General features: G+C 53.7%; 1 protein-coding gene across 3 annotated transcripts in view; it reads right to left on the reverse strand.

Annotated features, from left to right (window-relative positions):
* Positions 1-21,639, reverse strand: part of JAKMIP1 (janus kinase and microtubule interacting protein 1) — a 126,542-nt gene that overhangs the window by 60,508 nt on the left and 44,395 nt on the right. For 2 of the 3 annotated variants that reach the window (XM_061145164.1, XM_061145165.1), the window contains exons 3-4: positions 11,626-11,890; positions 3,223-3,717 (exon numbers count right to left, since the gene is read on the reverse strand). In XM_061145164.1, the coding sequence (XP_061001147.1) occupies positions 3,223-3,717; positions 11,626-11,754 (624 nt within the window). In that variant the 5' untranslated portion in view covers positions 11,755-11,890. The remainder of the gene's footprint in view (positions 1-3,222; positions 3,718-11,625; positions 11,891-21,639) is intronic. The other variant, XM_061145166.1, reaches the window with a different exon arrangement.

Genomic DNA, 21,639 nt, shown 5'->3' on the forward strand with positions numbered 1-21,639 from the left:
TAGTGACCCACTCAGAGCCAACAGCCTGAAGAGGGTGTTGCCAGGACCCTCCTATTTCTCCTTAGGAGCTAAGAAAGAGCTTCTCTAACTTTCTCTGGGCTGTTTCTTGTGAGGAGGTAGAGTCTGACACAACGATGGCATCTCACCAGTGCAGTGAGAGTCTAAAGTCTGAGAACAATAAAAGACAGGGCAGAGCCTAAGAAACCCAGGTCCTGGGTGATATCGTTAGTCCCACTGGGGCTGTGCCTGAGGCTAGTCCAGCTTCTTTAATCAAGAAAACTGGTCTGAAGTTGAATTTCTGTCACTTGCAACCATAAGATTCTAACAGACAGGGAAAAAACAACGGTCTGGATGATGGCTATCACTTCTTACTTACATGCTACTGTGAGCTCAGGACAACATTTGTACTTAAGAGACATGCTCTTTCTCAGTCTTTAAAAGACCCTCTATGTAGACATTATCCCATTTTACAGATAAGCTTGAGGCCCAGAGCAGTGAATGTGCCCACACTCTAGGCAGCAGCAGATCCATAAATCAGACTCAAGCCAGTCTCTCCAGAGCCCTCCCTATGCCCTCTCTCTGCCCCAGAGGCACAGAATCTAGCCACTTCTCAGCAAGCACATCCAGCAGCTCACGTGTCTCAGTGAACACCTCAGTTTGGCCAGCTCCCAACAAATCCATCTATTTGGGGATAATTTTGTTAGCGCTTCTTCACTGCAAAGTCTGAGGAATCAAGCTGCTACCCCCAGACCCATTCTCTTCTCCTCCTTGGTACCTGTGGAGGAATGGTGTCCCCATCTAATTTCACATCTACCTGGAAAATCAGAATATGAACCTGTTAGAAATAGGATCTTTACAGATGTAACTAAGATGTTAAGCTGAGATGAAGTCATAAAAGATTGGAGTGGGTCTTCCCTAGTGGCTCAGATGGTAAAGAATCTGTCTGCAATGTGGGTAGACCTGGGTTCGATCCCTGGGTTTGGGACAATCCTCTGGAGAAGGGAATAAAAACCCACTCCAGTATTCTTGCCTGGGAAATCCCACGGACAGGGGAACCTAGTGAGCTCTTGGGGTCGCAAAGAGTCGGACACGACTAACTAACACAACTAATGCAACTAACACAACACAGCTAGATCCACTAACAGGTGTCCTTATAAAAAGAGGACAAGGCACAGCCATGTAGCGAGGAGAAGGCCACAAGGAGGCGGAGGCTGGAGTAATACAGTGTGAGGAGAGGAAGGCCAAGGATTCCCAGCAACCACGGGAGGGTGGAAGACGACTACACCCTCCTTCATCTGTCCTCCTACTGCCAACCCGGGATAAAGATGTGATGGCTGGCACTCCGCAGCAGGAGGGGCCATGAGGAAAGGGCCGCCTTGCAGAGCCCTTTCTGAGGGGAGAGCTGAGTGGCCCTGTGGCCTGCACGCTCTGTGAAGCCCTTTCCAGACTCTGCACATCGCAGCGAAATAAATTCCAGATTTTAAGCCCCTGTGTAGCAGAGTTCTCAGACCTAATCCTAATTGATCTAAGGAATGAGTCCAATGGCCCCACACTGACCACAACTGCCTTTTTCTCCTCAATTGTTTCTTAAGAGGCATGTTAAATGTGTAAGCGGAAGCCTGGAAGCCTTCCTGCGTTTCTAATCCAATTCAGCTGACAAAGAAACAAAATGCAGGCCACCTTCTGAACAGTCTGCCAAGAGGCCTCTCTGAGGAGGGACATTTATCAAATGGGGGAATAGCTGGGGAAATGGACACTAATTCTTTTCACTCTATTCTCCTAAGTGGCCCCCACACACTGAGACAATCGGAACTGGGGATATTTCTACTTGGCGCTGGAATGGAGACAGATACCAAGTCCTTGGGCTTCCCTGGTGCCTCAGATGGTAAAGAATGTGCCTGCAATGTGGGAGAACCAGGTTCAATCCCTGGGTCGGGAAGATCCCCTGGAGAAGGGAATGGCAACCCACTCCAGGATTCTTGTCTGGAGAATCCCATGAACAGAGAAGCCTGGGGGGCTACAGTCCATGGGGTCGCAGAGAACTGGACACAACTGAGTGACTGACACACACACAGACACCAAGTCCTCGGTACATTTTAAATTAAGCTCAGTCCATCTCTTGGGCAAATACTTGTCTTCTCCCCATTCTATTTCCCTTAAATACACATTTGCTGGGGCTTCTCTGGTGGCTCAGCCAGTAAAGAATCTGCCTGCAATGTGGGAGACCTGGGTTCGATTCCTGGGTCAGGAAGATCCCCTGGAGGAAGGTATGGCAATCTACTCCAGTATTCTTGCCTGGAAAATCCCATGGACAGAGGAGCCTGATGGGCTATAGTCCATGGCTATAGCGACTGAGTGACTAACACTTTCCCTTTTTTTATACATTTCCTATGACAGAGGAACATATTTTATATGTCTCTTATTACAGAAACTATAGGCTGTTGATAGAGGCTTAACTTAATTCTCAGCATGCTGGAACAGATATGGGATCATTTCTCCTTCTGCAGATGAGGCACCAGAGATTTAATGACCGTATGCAACCTGATCGGGGTCACACAGCTGACAAGTGAAGAAGTCTAGATTCACACCCAGAAGAGACCTTCTCCAAAGCCTTCTCTTCCTATTAGGTGACAACACCACCTCCATGCACGGAGGGGGAAGGGGCTGCGGAACACCTCTGAGACCTCAGTCCTGGTATGTGCTTAGATTTTCTATATATTAGAAATTTAAAATCAGTGCATCTCTTCTGCCTTTCTTGGTAGTGGATTGTTAAGATGTGAACTGATGCTCTGTCACTGGCTGGTGACCAGTCTAGGGATGGACAACTGGACAGGACTTCAAAAGGACACCTGGTCCTTCCGCCTCCAGTCCTTCAATTTCTTACGGTGTCTCCCACCAACAGGAGAGCCCTGCCAAAGCCTCCATTCTGCACCCAGGATGGGAGGGACTTTGCTGGAACCCTAGGGCCAAGAGCCAGGCCGGGAGCTCAGTGGCCCCCATTTACTACTCCAAGAGGGGAGGATGGGGCACGTGCTTGCAGAGAGGTCACGCGCATGCGTCAGGGATGGATGAGGCGCGTGTGCGCGGAAGGAGGGGCTGTCTGTGGGCAGGGAGGACGGGGTGCCTGTGTACCAGGACAGGGCGCGCATGCGCGGGACGCGCGGGGGTGCGTGCGCAGCAGGACGGGCGCGCGCACGAGGTGGGGCGGGGCCGCGCACGTACCAGCCGGCGGATGTCGCGCTCGCACTCGCGCTTGATGCGGTGCACCTCGTCCTGGTGCGCCTGGTAGGCGGCGCGCAGGTCGGCCGCCTTGGTCTTGTCGGCCTGCATGCAGTTGCTGAGCGCCTCCTCCGCCTGCTTGCGCGCCGCCTTGAGCTCCAGGATCTCCTGCTGCAGCCGCAGGCGCTCGCCGTCGAAGGCCCTGCGCGCCTCGTCGCGCGCCTCGGCCAGCAGCGCCGTCTTGACCTTGTCGGCCGCGCCGTCGCGCAGCACGTTCAGCGTGGCTTGCAGCCGCTGCAGCTCGCCCTCCTTGATCTTGGCCGTGCGCGCCGCCTCCTGCTCGTGCTGGCGGATGAGCACCTCGCGCAGCGCCTGCAGCTCCTTGGTCTTCTCCTCGTGCAGCTTGGCCCTGAGCTCCGAGATGTAGGCCGTGTGCCGTCGCTGCTCCTGCTCGCGCTCCAGCTTGGCCTCCTGCAGCCGCTCGCGCAGCTTGCCCACCTGCGGCCAGAGCGGGGAGACTCGGTCAGGGTCAGGGCCAGGGCAGGGGGTGCTGGCCAGGCTCGCTGCCACCTCCCCAAGTCCCTGTTTGTGTGACAGGCCCCTGAGACCCTCCTGGGCCCACACCCTCCAGTTCCCCCTGCGGCCACCTCCATCAGCCCCGTCCAGACTCTTCCCTGCTGTTTTACTGAGATTTCCCCAGTCGTGGAAAGCCATCTGAAGGTGTTGGAGAGGAGGGTCAGGCTCTGACGTCCCCTCCGACTTGGAGTTTTTCCGAGGAAGGACAATTTATCAGTCACAAAATATGCCCTGCAGTAATCATCTGTCTCATCAAAGTGTAGACCGGAAATACATTTCCAGTGCTCCTGCCCTAAGCTCTGGAGTTAGAGGAGACAGAGGAGTTGGAGGTAGAAAGGGGTGGTGGTGGGGAACAGAGGTGCCCTCACTCCCCAGCCGGGACTGGGGGGCTCCAGCGCCACAGCGGCATGAACCCCTCACTGCCCTAGGATGGGGACAATTGTTTTGCCAGGAAGCAGCCAAGGTTCGGACTTCCCAGGTGGCTTAGTGGTAAAGAATCTGCCTGCCAATGCAGGAGATGCAAGAGATGTGGGTTTGATCCCTGGATCAGGAAAATCCTCTGTAGGAGGAAATGGCAACTCCGGTATTCTTGCCTCGGAAATCCCATCGAGAGAGGAGCCAGGTGGGCTATAGTCCATAGAGTGACAAAGAGTTGGATATGACTGAGCATGCATGCAACTAAGGTTCAGAGATGTCCCAGTGACCTGCCTGGGGTGAGGAGCTGCCAAGGGGTAGAGCCAGGCTTTACTCCCAGGTCTCTGGCCCCAGAGAAAGTGTTCTGCAGATGCCAGGCTGCCAGTCCCACCAGAATGTATTTGTCTATTCAGCAAACAACGTTATTTGTAAGATGTGCCAAGGGAGTGTTTTCTTCAAATACTCCAAAAGGCTTTATTCGATCTTTCCATTCCAAATATCACACAATTACACACATTATACAGGAATCCATTTGTTTTCTAAATGACACCAATCTCCAAAGAACCGAAACAAATGCGTCCCTCATGGACAGGCTGTTTCCATGGGAAGTGGCATCATTTCCCCTGGACCACACTGTTTATAGCACACCAACATGCTGAAATTAATTTTAGGTGAGGAGTTTTACAATGTTACCTGGGGTGGACAAATCCTTACTTAAAACAGCAGGGAAAAGAGCAAATAAAACCTACCAGGCAAAGACACGAGTCTCCTTACATCAAACACAATCACGGAAAAAAAACAAGGACACAGTCAGAAGGCCCATCTTGCCTGAGAGCTAGAATGGGCCTCTTCCTAAGGGACCGAGGGCCAGGATGCCAGAACTTTAAATACTGAACATGATTTCCCAGGGAGGAACTAAGTGCTTCCAGCATGCTCCTTCTGAGGGAGCAACTCTGTCCTGACTTCCTGGGTTAACAATGACAGTGATCTGAAGTCAGAAGGATGGGATCTTGTTGTATTCTGAATCTGTGCCGATGAACGCATTTCCTTTGGCAAATTACCTAACCTCGAGATGGTTAATGGTTATGTGTTCACTGGGCAGGGCCGTGGTACCAGGTCATTCAACCAGACACGAGTCTAGATACTGCTGTGAAGGTATTTTTTAATGATTAATATTTAAATCAGCAGCCCTGGAGTAAAGCAGATGAGCCTCTATAATGTGAGTGGACCTCACTTAAGGCCTTAAATCAGCTGAAGGTCTTATCAGAAAAGACTGAGATGCCCTGATGAAAAAGGAATTCTGCCTCATTACTGCGAGATCCATGCTCCCTGAAACTTCCAGCCTGCCTACTATGCAGATTTCAGATTTGTCAGTCTCTGTGGGCATCACGGCCCAAGTGTAGCACGGTGAGGTGGGGGCGGCCCCCCCGTGTGCACAGAGCACCCCCTCCTTACCCCATCCAACTGAGCAGGTTGACAGAAGTCAGGGTGTCACTGTACTCGCCAGACACCTCTAAGCTGCCCCACAAAGTCCAGAGGGGCAGCAGGAGACAGGGGACCTTACCAGCCTTGTCTCAGCATCTGGGCTCTATATGCAACAAGGGCAAAATGACCGAGAAAGGGCACGCATCGAAGAGGGAGGGGCTGGCAGGAAGAACGCTGCCCACCGGCCCCGAATCAGCACAGTGAAGTCAGCCTCTGCTTGGCTGTCTCCCCCGCTCCTCAACCCATCCCTGCGACCACCCTGGCTCAAGCTGGCAGCTGCAGCCCTCTTAAGAGACCAGGGCTGTCACCCCCTCACCAATCACCCTGCCTCTGCCCCTGTGCACTCGCCCCGAGTCGCCCCCTGGTGGCCAGCACAGGCCTCTGAACTCATATGTTAGATACTTTCCCTCCACTATCCTCTGAATCCACAGGGTGCAGGCTAATTGTTCTGAAACCCCTGTGTGTGCAGAGTGTTGAGTAACTAAGTGGGTGGTGGGGTCAGGCTCTCTCTGCTGGAGAGAGGACACCATAAGCAAGGGGAGGAGGCCAGAGGATCCAAGTGGTAGTGGATTAGGCTGGGGACATCAGTAAGAACTCAACATTAACTTAACATTCATTTAGATGTTACATTTAGAAATATCTTAGATATGTATACATACACAGTTAGTATATATGCATACACTTCCTTGCTCTTCTAGCTAAGCCCAGAAGTAACGGCATGCCAGCAGTGGTAAGCACCCCCAGTGCCCAGATCTTGGTTTCTCAAGCCATTTTCCAATAAAAGCGACCAGAGAGCCTTAGTGAGTGGCTCTAGGGATGGGGAAGGGAACATCCAAGATGAACCAGGAGCACCTTACAGGATCAGAAAGTATGGGTGAGCCCGAGAATAAATTAACAAAGAAAGGCCACAGTGGCAGGGGTGTCAAAGGGACACAGGAGCCAGCTAGAAGAGATCCAGTGGCCAAAGCTGGAAAGGTTTGAGCAAAATAAGGTATTGGGTTGGCTAAAAAGTCCACTCAGTTTTAAGTGAAAATAAAAGACATTTTTCATTTTCACCAAGAACTTGGTTGAACAACGTATTCATTAACCAAACAAACTTTTTTTGTTTGGCCAACCTAATAGTATTGGATGACAACCCAAAGTATAAAATGAGAGTTCGTAGTGATATAAATGACTGAATGGACACATACAAAAAATACAAAAGAACACAAACAGAAACCCTCGAGAGCTCTGTCGCATGCAACACACAAGCCGGAGTCCTCCCCGGCCCCTAGGACTGACCCTGGTTTATGGCTCTCTGGTCCTTCTCCCTGACTGCCCAGCTCAGGCCACCTCCCTGCCCCGCTGCACCTCGAACACGCAGGCACCTTCCCACCTGCAGGCCTTTTCCCGAGCTGTTCCCTCTGCCTGGAGGGCTTGTGGCCATGTCTCTGCAGCCTGCCCTCCCCCACCTGCAGCACCCCTGTGTTGCCGACCACCTCCCAAAAGAGCCCCCCCTACTCCAATCCCACGCCACCTGCTTCTCCAGTCTTACTTTCTTGGCACTTTTCACTATGGAACAAATATCACATGTTCATCTCCCGGCCTTTGCTTCCCACCTCCCCCACTAGACACCTGCTCCGGGAGAGGGTCTCCAGGACAGCGCGGTTTCTGGGACAGGGCATGGCACATGGTAGATGCTCAATAACCAGCTGTGGACTGAGCAAAAGAAAGAATGAAAGGATGATGGGCCTGGCAGTTTGTAAATAATCAATGACAGCATCCATTCCCCTGGGGGTCCCGGCTCCTAGGCTCTTTGGTCCCTCTGCCTGGTGCCTTCCTTCCATTCTCCAGGAGGGTCTGGAAGCCTTCCTTGACTGGGTTAGGGCCTCCTCTGGGTCCCTGGGGTGTGATTCCCTCCATCACCGCACAGAACACATCCCAGTTCCAGCCCTCCCAGCATACCCACTAGGCCAGCCCCTGCAGGGCAGGATGGGGCCTGACTCGCTTCTGTAGCTGGATTAGTCCCTGACACGGTAGATCCAGACCAAGATAGGCTGCTCATTGCAGGAATCACCAGCTGTCGAGTGGTGGGCAGCAACTGGAAGCTCCATGGCCTGTCTTGAGCCCATGTATTGACCACTGCCCTCTCTGCCCCCACCCACCCCAGAATGTGGGCCTCAACAAGTCAGGGACTCTGCCCCCAGTGACCTGGTACCCCAGGTGACACTGAGGAAGCCCCCAGGTGATGCTGGATACTTGGGATGATGTGAATCCTGCTCCCTTTCTCACCAGCTAGCAAAATCCTTCAGAGTTGGCTCCAGACCACCTCTGCAAAGCTTTCTCAGGCCCCTCTGACCACTGCATGGTTTCCTAAGATCCCTGGTACCACAAGCCAAGTACTGTCATCCGCCTAGCTCCCTGAGCATCTGAGCACCCGGCCTGTCTGAGAATGGGGTCATTTCTGAGTCACCTCCAAATGCCCAGCTCAGGCCTGGGACACAGGCCCAGGGGGGCTCAAAGAAACAACAGGTGTGTTCCCAACAACCCTTGATCCTATGGGCTCCTCTACTGAAGTAACAAGACTGTAAATGTTGCAGCGTCAAAACTGGGTATCACGAGATCATATAAATGTAACAGTTAAATGCAGTTGTAAGGTTTATATGTATGTTTGTCGTGATAGCTTAGTTGGTAAAGAATCCACCTGCAATGCAGGAGACCCCGGTTCGATCCCTGGGATGGGAAGATCCCCTAGAAAAGGGAAAGGCTACCCACTCCAGTATTCTGGCCTGGAGAATTCCATGGACTGTATAGTCCATGCGGTCGCAAAGAGTCAGACAGGACTGAGCAACTTTCACAGGTTGTCATACCAGCCAGTAAACACATTGCTGAATTCTCCAAGAACAGAAACCCCTCTCCACACACCCTTGGAAGGGCCACAAGGTGGCTGGATTGAGAACACGGCAGCCAGGGCATGTGATGGCAGGAGGTGCTGGGGACAGGGAGGCACAGGCTGGGGTTCTCGTAGGCCAGGCTTCCAACCCCGTGCCAACACCTACGACTGGACTGTCCTGCTGTGATGGGCTGAATCATGTCCACCAAGTTCCTGTGTGGTGGTTCTAACTACCATCCCTCCCAGAACCTCAGAATGTGACTGTGTTTGAAGACCGTCTTAAAAGAGGTCACTAAGTTAAATGAGGTCATGAGGGTGGGGTCCTGGTGCCCTTATAAGAAGAGATTAGAACACAGACCCACACGGAGAAGGCCATCTGAGGACACAGGAATAAGTCGAGGAGAGAGGCTCCAGGAGGAAACCAACTCTGCCTGAATCCTGATCTCAAACTCCCAACCTCCAGGACTATGAGGAAATAAATCTCTGTGGTCGAAGCCTCCGGGTCTGTGGCATTTTGTTTACGGCAGCCCGGCCACCTCTTCTCCCTGACCCTCAGCCTGCTCACCTATCAAGTGGGGAGAAGGCGGTTTCCCAGGTGGCCCAGCAGTAAAGAACCTGCCTGACAATTCAGGAGATGTGGGTTTGATCCCTGAATCAGAAAGATCCCTTGGAGAAGGGAATGGCAACCCACTCCAGTATTCTTGCCTGGGAAATCCCATGGCCAGAGAAGCCTGACAGACTACAGTCCGTGGGTTGCAAACAATCAGACACGACTTAGCAACTAAAGGACAACAAAGTGGGGAGAGCCTCATCTAACCTCACAGATCACTGCGAGGGTGAGGAGGCCCTCCACAGTACCTGGCGCAGCCTGTGTAGCAGACACATAAGAAATGTCTGCCAACCCCTGAGTAACTACACATGACAGGCGGTTCCCTGGGCCCTGGATATGACTCTCATTCATTCCTTAGACAACTGAGGGAGGCAGACACATCAGATGTCCCCATTTAACAGATGGGGAAACTGAGGCATTAGGCAGCTACCTGGCTTGCCCCAAGACCTCAAGGCGCATTAGGTGGTGGAGGTGGGATGGAGACCTGGTCAAATGACACTGGTCCCACAGACACAGCTGCTGTTGCTCCTTCCTAGTCAGCGGCTCAGGCCCAGCTGGGCAGAGGATAACCCCGGGGGATCCTGGCGGGAGAATCCTTCCTGGGCTGGGCAGGGTGTGGACAGGCTGCACCACCAGCAGCTGTGCTGAAAGACTCTGGCTGCACTGCCTCTGGAACCCGTGAGAGTCTGGGCACGGGAGGGGGCACACGTGTCCCCAAGCTCCAGAAGCCCAGTCTTCATTGCCCCAGCTCGGGGACTCTGCCCCTGTTCTCCATGCAGCCGTCTTGAGCTGCGCTCAGAGCCAAGGACCAAGCCTCAGCCCCCTCCCCACCCAGAAGCTGGACCCTGCTCAGCACTGCAGCTGCTGCCAGAGTCCCAGCTCTCAACCAGACACCTACAGCTATTCCCGGGGCAGGCCCTCCCTGCCCTCAGGTCTATGGGCAGGGTAGGAGGGGACCTGCGGGGCTGAGGGTACAACCTTCATGTCCCCAGCCAGACAAGGTTCTCAGATGAGTCCCCCAGGAGCAAGCCCAAATCCCATCCTCTTTCTCTTCTCAAGCGAATGGCGGCTCCTCTCTGGGCTGGCAGAGCACCTCCCACCTTGCCTACTTTTCCCTCAAACCACCCGGGTCAGAACCACACCAACATAAAGGACCGTGGCTGTGCAAGGGGGGGCTTTCTTCGTTTCCATCACCTGAGATCTTTCAGTTCAGTTCAGTCACTCAGTCGTGTCTGACTCTTTGCAACCCCATGGACTGCAGCACACCAGGCTTCCCGGTCCATCACCAACTCCCGGAGCTTGCTCAAACTAATGTCCATCGAGTCGGTGATGCCATCCAACCATCTCATCCTTTGGCGTCCCCTTCTCCTCCCACCTTCCATCTTTCCCAGCATCAGGGTCTTTTTCAATGAGTCAGTTCTTCCCATCAGGTGACCAAAGTATTGGAGTTTCAGCTTCAGCATCAGTCCTTCCAATGAATAGTCAGGACTGATTTCCTTTAGGATGGACTGGTTGGATCTCCTTGCAGTCCAAGGGACTCTGGAGAGTGTTCTCCAATACCACAGTTCAAAAGCATCAATTCTTCGGCACTCAGCTTTCTTTATAGATCTTTGGTGGTGGTTTAATCGCTAAGTTGTATCTGACTCTTGCAACCCCATGGACTGTGGTCCGCCAGGCTCCTCTGTCCATGGGATTCTCCAGGCAAGAATACTGGAGTGGGTTGCCATGCCCTCCTCCAGGGAATCTTCCCAACCCAAGGATCAAACCTGGGTCTCTTGCATTGCAGGCAGATTCTTTACCGACAGCTACTATGGAAGCCCAAGACAACCTTAAATCGGGCGGTCATTATGATACCATATTATAGATGAGAAAATGGAGGTTCGGAGACTTTAGATCACTTGTCTAAGATTATGAAGTCAGTCAGGAGCCTAGGTGAGGTCTAAAGCCAGGTCTACAAGATTAGAAAGCCTGGGCTCCTCCCACTGTCACTGGCTGCCCATCATGCCTGCCCTTTGACTGGCACCCACCTGGGCATTGTACTGACTGGCTCCAAAGCTCATACCTGCCTTACCAGAGCAGAGGCTCCCATCACAGAGCCCGGCTCCGTACCGAGCCCTTCATGTATCTGTATTTACACCCTCACTCCTGACCACCAGCCCATCAGGTGGTCTTATTATGATCCCATCTTGCAGGCAAGGGGAGATATGGTATGGAGAGTGAAGTAACTGGCCTGAGATCAGAGCCAAAGGTAGGGGGTGGGACAGGATTCACACCCTCGTGGCCTCTGTACCGATGTTATACCCATCTTATTGAGGGGCAAGTTGAGGCTCAGAGAGGTGGAATGTCCAATCCCACCCCAGCCCTGGGAGACACCCTCCCGGGGCAGTCTGTCCACCAGGAATTCACAGCCCACCCCTCACCTGAGCCGGGAGACCCGCGCGCCTCCCACCTTGCTCTTTTCCTGCTGGAACTCGATCTGAATGCTGGTCAGCTTGGCCCGCAGCTCCTCGTTGGCCATCTGCACCGGGTCCATCTCCATCTCGGGCTTCTCGCCCTTGCTCCGGCCTTTCTTAGACATGCTTCCTCTCAAGTTGAGACGCTGAGATCTCACGTTCACTCCCGCCAGCCAGCAGGCACCGCTCCCAGCTCCGCCGTGCTAACCAGTCTCACAGGGCTCAGCTCCTCCTCCGTGTAAACCACCATCACTTGGGGTCCTGGGAGAAGGAAGAGACCAGGTCAGCAGAGGCGCGGGGCGGGTAGTGTCCCTCTTGCCTGGGGCACTCTGAAAGGAGTGCAGCCAGCATTCACCGAGGCCTCCCTCCCTAAGCTTGCACTGCTAACCCAAGGATGCCCTACCATCCAAAACTGACCGAGCACTTGTCCAGCTAGGGCTGCAGCAGAATCATCTGGAAGCTTATTATGGTCCTGGGATCCGATTTGCATGTCTCCCATGCTCCCAGGTGAGGTTCCCTGTGACCACTCCTCACTGAGTAGCTCTGCCTGGTCCAGGCCTGGCCTCGTCCAGATGAGACTATGCCACCTACGCAGCTGTAAGCCTTGGTCTGCAAATGTCACTGAGCCTCAGTCACTGGATGCCTGCTCCTAAGGCAGGAGCCTAGGGGGTCCCGTGGTATCAAGGTACAGCCCACCTGGTATCACACTGTGCGCCGAGAGCACAAAGCCGGAGCAGGTTAAGGACTGCACGCTGAAAACTGGGCTTTTAGACTCCTTTATGGAGTCTAACCTTTATGGTTAGTGGTTCCCTCCGCACTCCCAGGACTAGCCCAGCACTGGTTGACGAGAACCGCCAGCTCTGGGCCCAGCGGAGGTGCCCAAGCCAGCCTGGGGCGAGGCAGTACAGGCTCCCAGCTCCCAGCGCTGTGCCCAGCCAACCCCAGGCTGCTCTGTGCTGTGAGCCTGACTCTGGGCCCCCTGCCCCTCGCTCTGCCCTGTTACTGCTTTCCATGTGACAAATGGACATTCACTTACTTCCTGTCTATTTCCCCTACCCCAGGATATGAGTTTCAAGTAAGCAGGGCCTACATCTGTTTAGTTCTCTCGGTGTTCTCCGCGCTTAGAACAGAGCCCAGCATGCAGGAGGCACCCCAACAACACTTGCTGAGTGAATCAGAGAATGAATGAGTGACCACAGAGGACAGTTACAAGGCACCTATTACGTGCCAAATCCTGTGATGAGAGAAGGGGAGCATATCATCCTTGCAGGAACTGGAGAGGTAGGTAGTTATCAGACCCATCATAGAGATGAGGCAAGTGAGTCACAGAGAAGCTAAGTGAGCTACCTCAGGCCACACATCTAGTAAGTGGAAAAGAAAGTTTAGTTGCTCAGTGATGTCTGACTCTTTGTGACCCCCATGGACTGCAGCCTACCAGGCTCCTCCGTCCATGGGATTTTCCAGGCAAGAGTACTGGAGTGGATTACCACTTCCTTCTCCAGGGGATCTTCCCGACCCAGGGATCAAACCCGGGTCTCCCACATTGTAGGCAGATGCTTTACCGTCTGAGCCACTGGGGAAGCCTTGGGAGAAAATGGAGAGAGGAAAACAAGAGAGCATTCCAGAGTGGTGGCAGACCAACCTTGGGAGGTCAGGGAGGAGACACAAAATCAGCAAGGAAAATGGTAAATAAGAAGTCTGTAGACAGAAGGAGAAAAACAGAGAACCAGGGAAGCTAAGAGAAAAAAAGTGTTTCTAGAAGAAGGAAGGACTCGACGGGCAGCTCCCGAGAGGTACAGAGGAAGACTGGCCATCGGATTCAGCAGCATGGGGTCCGTGGCCTGGGCAGGGGCTGCTTGGTGGTGTGGGAGTTGGGAGGGGTCCAGGGGGAGGTATGGGGCAGGCAGTGGGGGAGGGGGGGCTCTCATCAATGCCAGTGGGTCTGGTGAGCTAGGGATGTGCAATGGCCATGAACTCCAGTCCAGCGTGACCTGCTAGCCCTGGGGACCCAGGATGTCCATCCAACTAGGAATCTGGGAAGGCAGTAATGGAGGCTGTCTCTCAGCGTGCCATGGAGGTTTACTTGGAGTATCCATCAACCTCCCCTCCCAACCCCGGATCGATTCCAGAAAGGTACATTCTGTCTTCAGAGGAGGATGAACTCCATTTGCTCCGATTGGACTTAGGAGAGCACAAACCGTAATTCATTCCTCTCTCCTCTGACCTGCCTGCTCCTGCAACCACAGCGCTTCTCAGAAATCAGCCTGGGCCTCTGCCTGTGTCTCCCCCACAGCCCAAGGAGCAGCAAGCATCTTCCAGACACCCAGGAAAGGGGAGGTTGCCCCTTCTGTTCCATCCTGTGGCCCCACAACGCCCCTTCTAAGAAGGCACTTTAGCTAAGCAGAGATTCGGTCTCTGGACAAACACGCGGATGTTCTTCCCAGCGACGAAACGCTCAGCCACAACAGACGTGGCAGGTAAATTACATCCAGGCAGTGAGAGCAAATCCCACAGGGAGAAAGGCCAGCATCATCAAGAGTGAAAAAGGCCGCGTCAAAGGACAAATATGATCTGTGATTGCAATTTTCTGAACTGCGCTTGTTCATCTTTTTTGTTTGGTCATAACTATGTGTTGAGCAGCTGCTCGGCGCCGGGCCCTGAGTTCTGGGGACACAGAGATGAGGACGAGGTAGGCGCACCTCCCAGGTGTCGGCAGGGACAGCCAAGTGATGATGCGACAGCAGTTCCTTTTTCTTCTTATACTCTTCTGAGTAAATTGAATTTTCTATTACTATTTTACAGAAAAAAAATGATGGTGTTTTTCTTAAAGGAAGTGAAGCGAAGTGAAAGTCACTCAGTCTTGTCCAACTCTTTGCAACCCCATGGACTATGGGGCCGGAATACTGGAGTGGGTAAGCTGTTTCCTTCTCCAGGGGATCTTCCCAACCCAGGGATCAAACCCAGGCCTCCTGCATTGCAGGCGGATTCTTTACCAGCTGAGCCACAGGGAAGCCCAAGAAGACTGGAGTGGGTAGCCTATCCCTTCTCCAGCGGATCTTCCCGACCCGAGAATTGAACCGGGGTCTCCTGCATTGCAGGCAGATTCTTTACCAACTGCGCTATGAGGGAAGCCCCAAAGGAAGGTGAGCGAGCAAGTTTCAGGAAACTAGCTGGCTCTAGCTGGGAAGGACAGGAGAAAGAAGCTGTTGCGGCCAGCTGCCCTCCAGGTGGAACGGGACGCAGCTCCAGCTCCACCTGACTCTCACGGCTTCCCTGAAGGGAAAGATGCTTCCTTGAGAGGAAAGGTTAAAGGCCTCACCCCCAGGACACAGCTGACCATTCTGCAGGATGCCCCTGTCACCCCAGAAAAGGACAGAGGGCCATCCTTTAGAATGACGAAGACCTGGGACTGGATCACTGAACTTCTCTAAGACTCGGTTTTCACATCTGTTTAACGGGACCGACAGCACTGACTTCATAAGGACCAGAATTTGAAGTGCTGGCAAGGTGCCTGGCCCAGTGAAGACACTCACTAAACAAAACAAAGCTGAATCTATTAGGAGGGGCAATGACAGCCTCCAGTTGTCTCCATGAAGGCCAAGGTGATCTGTACTTGGACTGGGCACCGCTAGAAACCATGGTATCAAGGCAGAGTGTACCTGGTTTCACACTGTCACAGCCTGCCAGCGGCCTGACAGACGGGAGGGCCCCTTTCCTTCCCAGCAGTCCCTCCCGTGATCACTGAAGGTGCTTGGGAAAAGGGAGGTTTCAGATGAGGCTCTGGGCCCAGGGAGGTAAAGCATCTGTCCGAGGCAGCGCAGCAGGCTGGACACAGGTAGCCAGACTGGACCACCACTCCTTGAGGCCCTGGGACGGCAACCCGGCCATGGACAGCAGTGGGAACGGGAATGGAAACCCAGGAGTGTCTGGGGGTCATGAGAACAGTGGCTGTGAAGTCTCTGGGGCCAGTCCCAGATACCACCTTTTTATCAGACCCTGGACCGGCTGGACCCAAGGCCCCCTTGGTCAGGCTTTCCTGACCCCAACAGCAGAAGAGCCAAAGGGCAGAGACAGGAGGCCGTGCCTGGGGATGACCCAGTTTCTTTCCCAACCCCTTGGAAAAGTGCGTCATCTCATTAGAAGCTCAGCACACATCCCTCACTTTACAGATGAGAAAACTGAGGCCTCAAAAGGGAATGTCACAGAGACTCTCCTGCTTAGAAGCCATCTAAGGCTCAGGCTGCCTCTGAAGAGAACCCTGACCCCTGAAAGGGTGCAAGCCTTTCAGGGTCTGAGTCACGCCAATGCCCCACCCCACCACCTTTCCCTTGCCTACCTCACACTCCAGGCCCGATACACTCCCCAGCAGGCCATGGTGAATGCAGTTCTCTGACAGAGAAAGCCAATTCCCCACCCCCTTTCACGGTCAACTCCCATTATGCCTCCTCCAGGAAGCCTCCCCAGATGCCCTGCATGGTGGTCAGGTGCCTCCTCTGAGCCCCCACAACTACAGACTGAAGGCTGCCCTGTGTGTCTGCTCATTTGTCAGCCCCACCTGATGATCAACCACTCAGGGACAGGACTTGACTGCTAGCTTTGTCTGCTTCACTCTGTGCTCGGCCCAAAGTCTGAGCTCACCGTTTCCAGGAGGAATAAACTCCAATAAGGCCAAGCCCAGAGCTTTCAACACCCACCTTCAACATCTGCCAGGCCGGGGCCTCAATTAATGTTGAGATGAACGGGACGCAAGAGGGGAAGGTACCTAGGGTTCTGGGCCCAGTCACACTCGGCCTTGTGTCAGGGACACACCCAAGGCCAGTCCGGCCCAAGGCTTAGAGTGCCACATGACGTCACTGTGATCAGCCCACAGCCAGTGACTTCTGCAAAGGCCTTGCCCCACCCGCCCCCAGGAGCAGCTGTAGGTCACGCTTCCACCTGAGATGAGCCTGGTGCCCAATCTGTGCCAGGGCTTTTCGTTTAGAGCTCATGGCGGCCTGCAGAGCCCAGCACAGCCCAGTCCTCATAGAGGAGCCCGAGTCTCAGCCAGGAGATGTGACTGCTCGGTGCCATGCTGGGAAGGACAGCGGACCCGAGAAGGTACATTCCAGAAATCACGCTAGCCCTGGGGGGCGACGGCAGAGCAGACAGGGTCCCGGCCATCACAGAAGTTTCTAGCCAGGGAGACAGGGAAATGAACACATAAATAACCCTCGACTGTGACTGGTGCTAAAAAGAAAGAGGAAACAGGGTATTGGAACCTATAACAAGTATCACTAAAGTCATCAGTGGAGGGAGACAAGGGGTGCAAATGTGTCAGATCTCCTGGGACCTGCAGATCACAGACCGGGTCAAGACCAGCTTTAGAATATGCAGCCCAGTGCGAAATGGAAATGCAAGGGTCTGGGTTCAAAAGCTATTCAGACTTTCATGACGATGACACGGAGCATTAAATCAGGGGTGGGCCCCCGGACGGCCTCTATGACCTCGCTGTGCGCCGGTGACGCTGGCCCTAGAAGGAGTTTAAGCGTGACTCTGAGGGTGCTTGGTTGGGCAGCAGGTCCCAAGCAACGTGGGTCAGCTTTTGGCTGATGAGGACTAGAGTGGGCTGAACGGTGGCCCCCAAAAGATATGTTCACATCCTATTCCTGGCAGCCGGGAACATGCCCTGATTTAGAAAAAGGGTCTCTGCAGATGTAATCAAGTTGAAGATCCCAAGATGAGAGCATCCAAGATTAGGGTGACCTTGACCTTGGACTTCTGACCTCCCAAAAGTGTAAGAAAGTAAACTTCTGTTGTTTTAAGCCACTCCGTTTGTGGGAATTCTTTATGGCAGCCACTGGAAAGCGATACATTGGCAAGGAGGGGGAAAAAAGCTCAGGGCACACAGTCAGCACTTTGTTTAATGACTTACGATAACTTAGCTTCTTAGCGCTGAGCCCTGCCGCTTTCCTGGCTGCCTTTCACATCAGTCATAAGCCAGCACACACCACCCCTCAGGCAACTCTCCTGTCCTTCCCTCCCTCATAGCCTGCCATCTCATGATTTACACACAAGGTTAGCAAGCTGAGGGGTCCGTCCGCCCAGCCCAGAGCAGAAGGGAAACAAATTCACTTCACCGTGCAGCAGAAACTAACATAACACTGTAAAGCAATTACATTCCAATAAAAAAAAAAATTAGAGAACAAGGACATTAGAAGGACAAAACAACAGCAGAACACACCACACAACTGGCAGGTGGTATTCTGCAAGAGGCAAACAGATAGGAAAATGAAAAGAGAGCAGAGATTTTTCTAGAGAGCAAAGTTTTTTGGCCACACCCTCCCACCCCCCGGAAAAAAATAGAGTAAATAATAATTCTGTTAACACTTAAAAAGCCTGCAAGGCCTAAAATATTAACATTCTGAGGACATCTCATTCTCCAGTTATAACAAATTAATAAGGTGCTCATGCTCACCATCCATGCTCTTTTCTTATACAACACGGGTGTGAAATAGTCAATGGAAGTTTCAAAACAGTTATAAGAAGTGATAAGTAAAGTCAACGGAGTCAGGGCTGTCCTGACACGTTTTCGGGGCTCAGGTGTGAAGGGCTGGGAGGGGGACCCAGAACGAGAAGCAGGGCTCAGTCACTCAGCCCAGCCCTGCCACCAACCTCTGTAATTTCCGAGGACTTTCCAGCCACAAAGTGGAGCGGGCCACGCCTCCAGTGTGTGGGGACTGGCATCACAGCTACCTCCAGGGCAGACCGCCGGCAGCCAGGATTCCAGGGCCTCTGCGTCCCGTCACACACCCCAGGACCCCGGAGCTGGCGGGTCTCAGAAGTGATGACAGAACAGCCACCGGCCCCAGCAATCCGGGAGCGCCTGGCCACCTGGGCCCTGTTCTACAGCCTCTGGGTGGCGCTCAGTCTTCACCTTGGCCCCCAGGGCTCCTGACCCTCAAGTGTCCGGGCCACCAAGCCTTGTTCTCACCGGTTCTCAGCGGTGTCCCCTCCTGCAATGGCTCTGGCCAGCCCTCACCCCTTCCTGCCTGACCGTGGCTTCCCCCGTCTCCTGGCCTGCATGCGGCCCCCCTCACCCAGGGGCAGTGGGGTGACCCTCCCCACCACTCCCTGCTGACCGCCTGCAGGGGTCAGGGCCCACGGGCACAGACGGCAGCCCTCCATGCAGCCCCACGACCCAGCCCGAGCCAGCAGGAGCCACCGTGGGCCACGCCTGCCATCCCCTCCAGTCCTCAGCACACGTCTCCCCTTGCCTGACAGAGCCACCCCCAGCTACCTCCTAACTTCCCCCCCAGGACTCGACCCAGGCCAGGCCTCCTCCCTCTTTGGCCCCACAGGCAAGGTCAGAGTGTCCTTGCAGCCCAAGCCTCATCAGGAAGACTTTCAGCCACCACCCGGACTAGGAGGCCAACAGGGTTGGGGGTCACCACAGGAGAACAGACCCATTCTACAGATGAGGAAGCTGAGGCCCAGACAGGTGCGAGCCTGCCTGGGGTCACTGGGAGTGGCATCCCAGTGGGGAGAGGAGAACTCATCACTCCACCAATCCCACCAGGTGGTCAGCAGAGCTTGCCAGGCGCTTCAGAGGCTGTGGGGTGGGAACCACCCACGCGGTCACCACGGGTGCACTCAGATGCCCTCAGCTTGCATGGCCCCCACGGCTGGGCAGTGATGTCATTCATCATAGCAGCTGGGTGCCCCCTCCTGGGCTGGCCGACCCTTCACCTAGTACTCCCTCATTCCAGGGGCCACCAGAGCCAAGATTCCACCCCCGCCACAAGACTCTCCCTACACCCAGGGCCACCCACTCCCACTGAGCTGGGTCTTGCGACCCTTGCTACCAAGTCTCTCAGCTGTGGACCTTTCCACCGCGGGGCCTGCAGCAGGCTGACCTCCTTTTGCTAGTCCAGGTTATACATTTTGTGCCCAAGGAACCTCTGAGGATCCCTCTAGTGACAGGCTGGGGTAGATTCTGTTGATGTTCTACAGACATCACACAAACACATACACGCACCTCACAATGCACACATTATACTGAAACACACACCCAACATACAAGCCACACATTCATGCAAAGAAACACACACACTGCATACACACACACACACACACACACAACATACATATACCACAATACACACATTGTCCTGAAACACACGTGCAATGTACACATCACACACATACACCACAGAGGACTGAGTACACACACACACAAGATCATGACTGAATGTTTGTGTGTCTCCAATATTCATAGGTTGAAATTCTAATGTCTGATGTGATGGTATTAGGAAGGGGACCTTTGGGAAATAATGAGAGTGGAGCCCTCATGAAGAGGATTAGCATCTTTATGAACAAATAAGGTAAACAAAGACGAGGCCAGTGGGTGGGGAACCTGCGGCCTGTCATAGGAGCCCTCACGCAGGCCTTCCAGCTTCTCTCCAAAGTCCTTCCAGGGACAGGAAGGCCCCCATGGGGTCATCTGCTCCCCAGGGCAACCTTACTTGAGAAAGCACTTCCTATTTCAAGCCACACACACACAAACTAAAAGGGCCACCCTCTTCTGTGAGTGCCTCCAGCATCCTGAAGCCGCCCCAAATGAGCCCACTTTCCCGGCCACACAGAAGGCTCTTTAGAGACTGAAGATGCCCATCACACATCTCACATCTTCCTCTCCTCCAGGTGATGAGGCATAAGAAGCGCGAGTGCTTACTGGTGGGAAAGGCGATCCTGCTAACCTGCGCCCCTCATCAGGTGCTGTGGTCAGCCTTTCACAGGACAAACCCATCGAAGTCTCCCAATGATTATGCTGCAGGTGCTATTATTACCCCATCTTGTGGATCTCTCTTGAGAGTCCCTTGGACTGCAAGGAGATCCAACCAGTCCATCCTAAAGGAAATCAGTCCTGAATGTTCATTGGAAGGACTGATGTTGAAGCTGAAACTCCAATAATTTGGCCACCTGATGCGAAGAGTTGACTCATTGGAAAAGACCCTGATGCTGGAAAAGATTGAGGGCAGGAGGAGAAGGGGACGACAGAGGATGAGATGGTTGGATGCCATCACCGACTCAATGGACATGAGTTTGAGTAAACTCTGGGAGCTGGTGATGGACAGGGAGGCCTGGCATGCTGCAGTCCATGGGGTCGCAAAGAGTTGGACACGACTGAGAGACTGAACTGAACTGAACTGCTTGAGGACCAAAGACCCAAAGACAATGAGGTAAGTTGCCAGCAGTCGTCACAGTTAGAAAAGAGGCAGGCAGATGTGGACGCCAATCCCAGGTCAGCCCCTCTGGTCTGCAGTCCCTGACCTTAGTTCTCCCGGCCTCAGTTGCCCCATCTGTGAAGTGGAGCCGTTCTTCTCACTGTTGAGAAGGTCCTAGACAGTAGGTGCTCAGTGAGTGGCACCTCTCTGTGGGGCTGAGGCCAGCCAGTGCCAGTTTCCTGTCGATGTGTTTTTCTGAATTCATGGACATAACGCTCCTTGTCCCTGAGCTGGGCACCACGGTTGGTGGGGTGGATGGAGCTCAAAGGAATGAGGGTGGAGGAGGGGGTGAAGGGAAGCCTGGAGCCTGGAGTCTGTCCCCATGGCAGTGAACTTAGCTGGCAAATGGGCTTCTTCAAGTGGAGAGAAAAGAATGGATATTGCCTATGGACAAAGCCCGGCTCAGGGGGACACACAGGCCACAGGCCCCTCCTCCCACCACTGACTTTGCTGCCCTCCCTTCACGGGCAGCACCCAGACCCATGGTGCCATCTGCCAGATTCCTTCCAGTGTTCTTGCTGTTCTTGCTCAGCCTCCTCAGGAACCACTCCTCCCCATCCCCCAGCTGTGAGAGGTCACCAGGGCTGACCCATCCCATTCCAGGGATGGGCATTTCCCAGACGCAGCCTGGCCCATCCTTTATAAAAAATGCCATCATGAACTTAGTGCTTTTAAGAGTGAAACACTCTAGTGCCCCTAATATTCACTGCATTAAAACTCTCACAAACCCTCTGGGAAGTCATTTAT

The sequence above is a fragment of the Dama dama genome, chromosome 6 (assembly GCF_033118175.1).
Source record: "Dama dama isolate Ldn47 chromosome 6, ASM3311817v1, whole genome shotgun sequence".
NCBI lineage: Eukaryota > Metazoa > Chordata > Mammalia > Artiodactyla > Cervidae > Dama > Dama dama.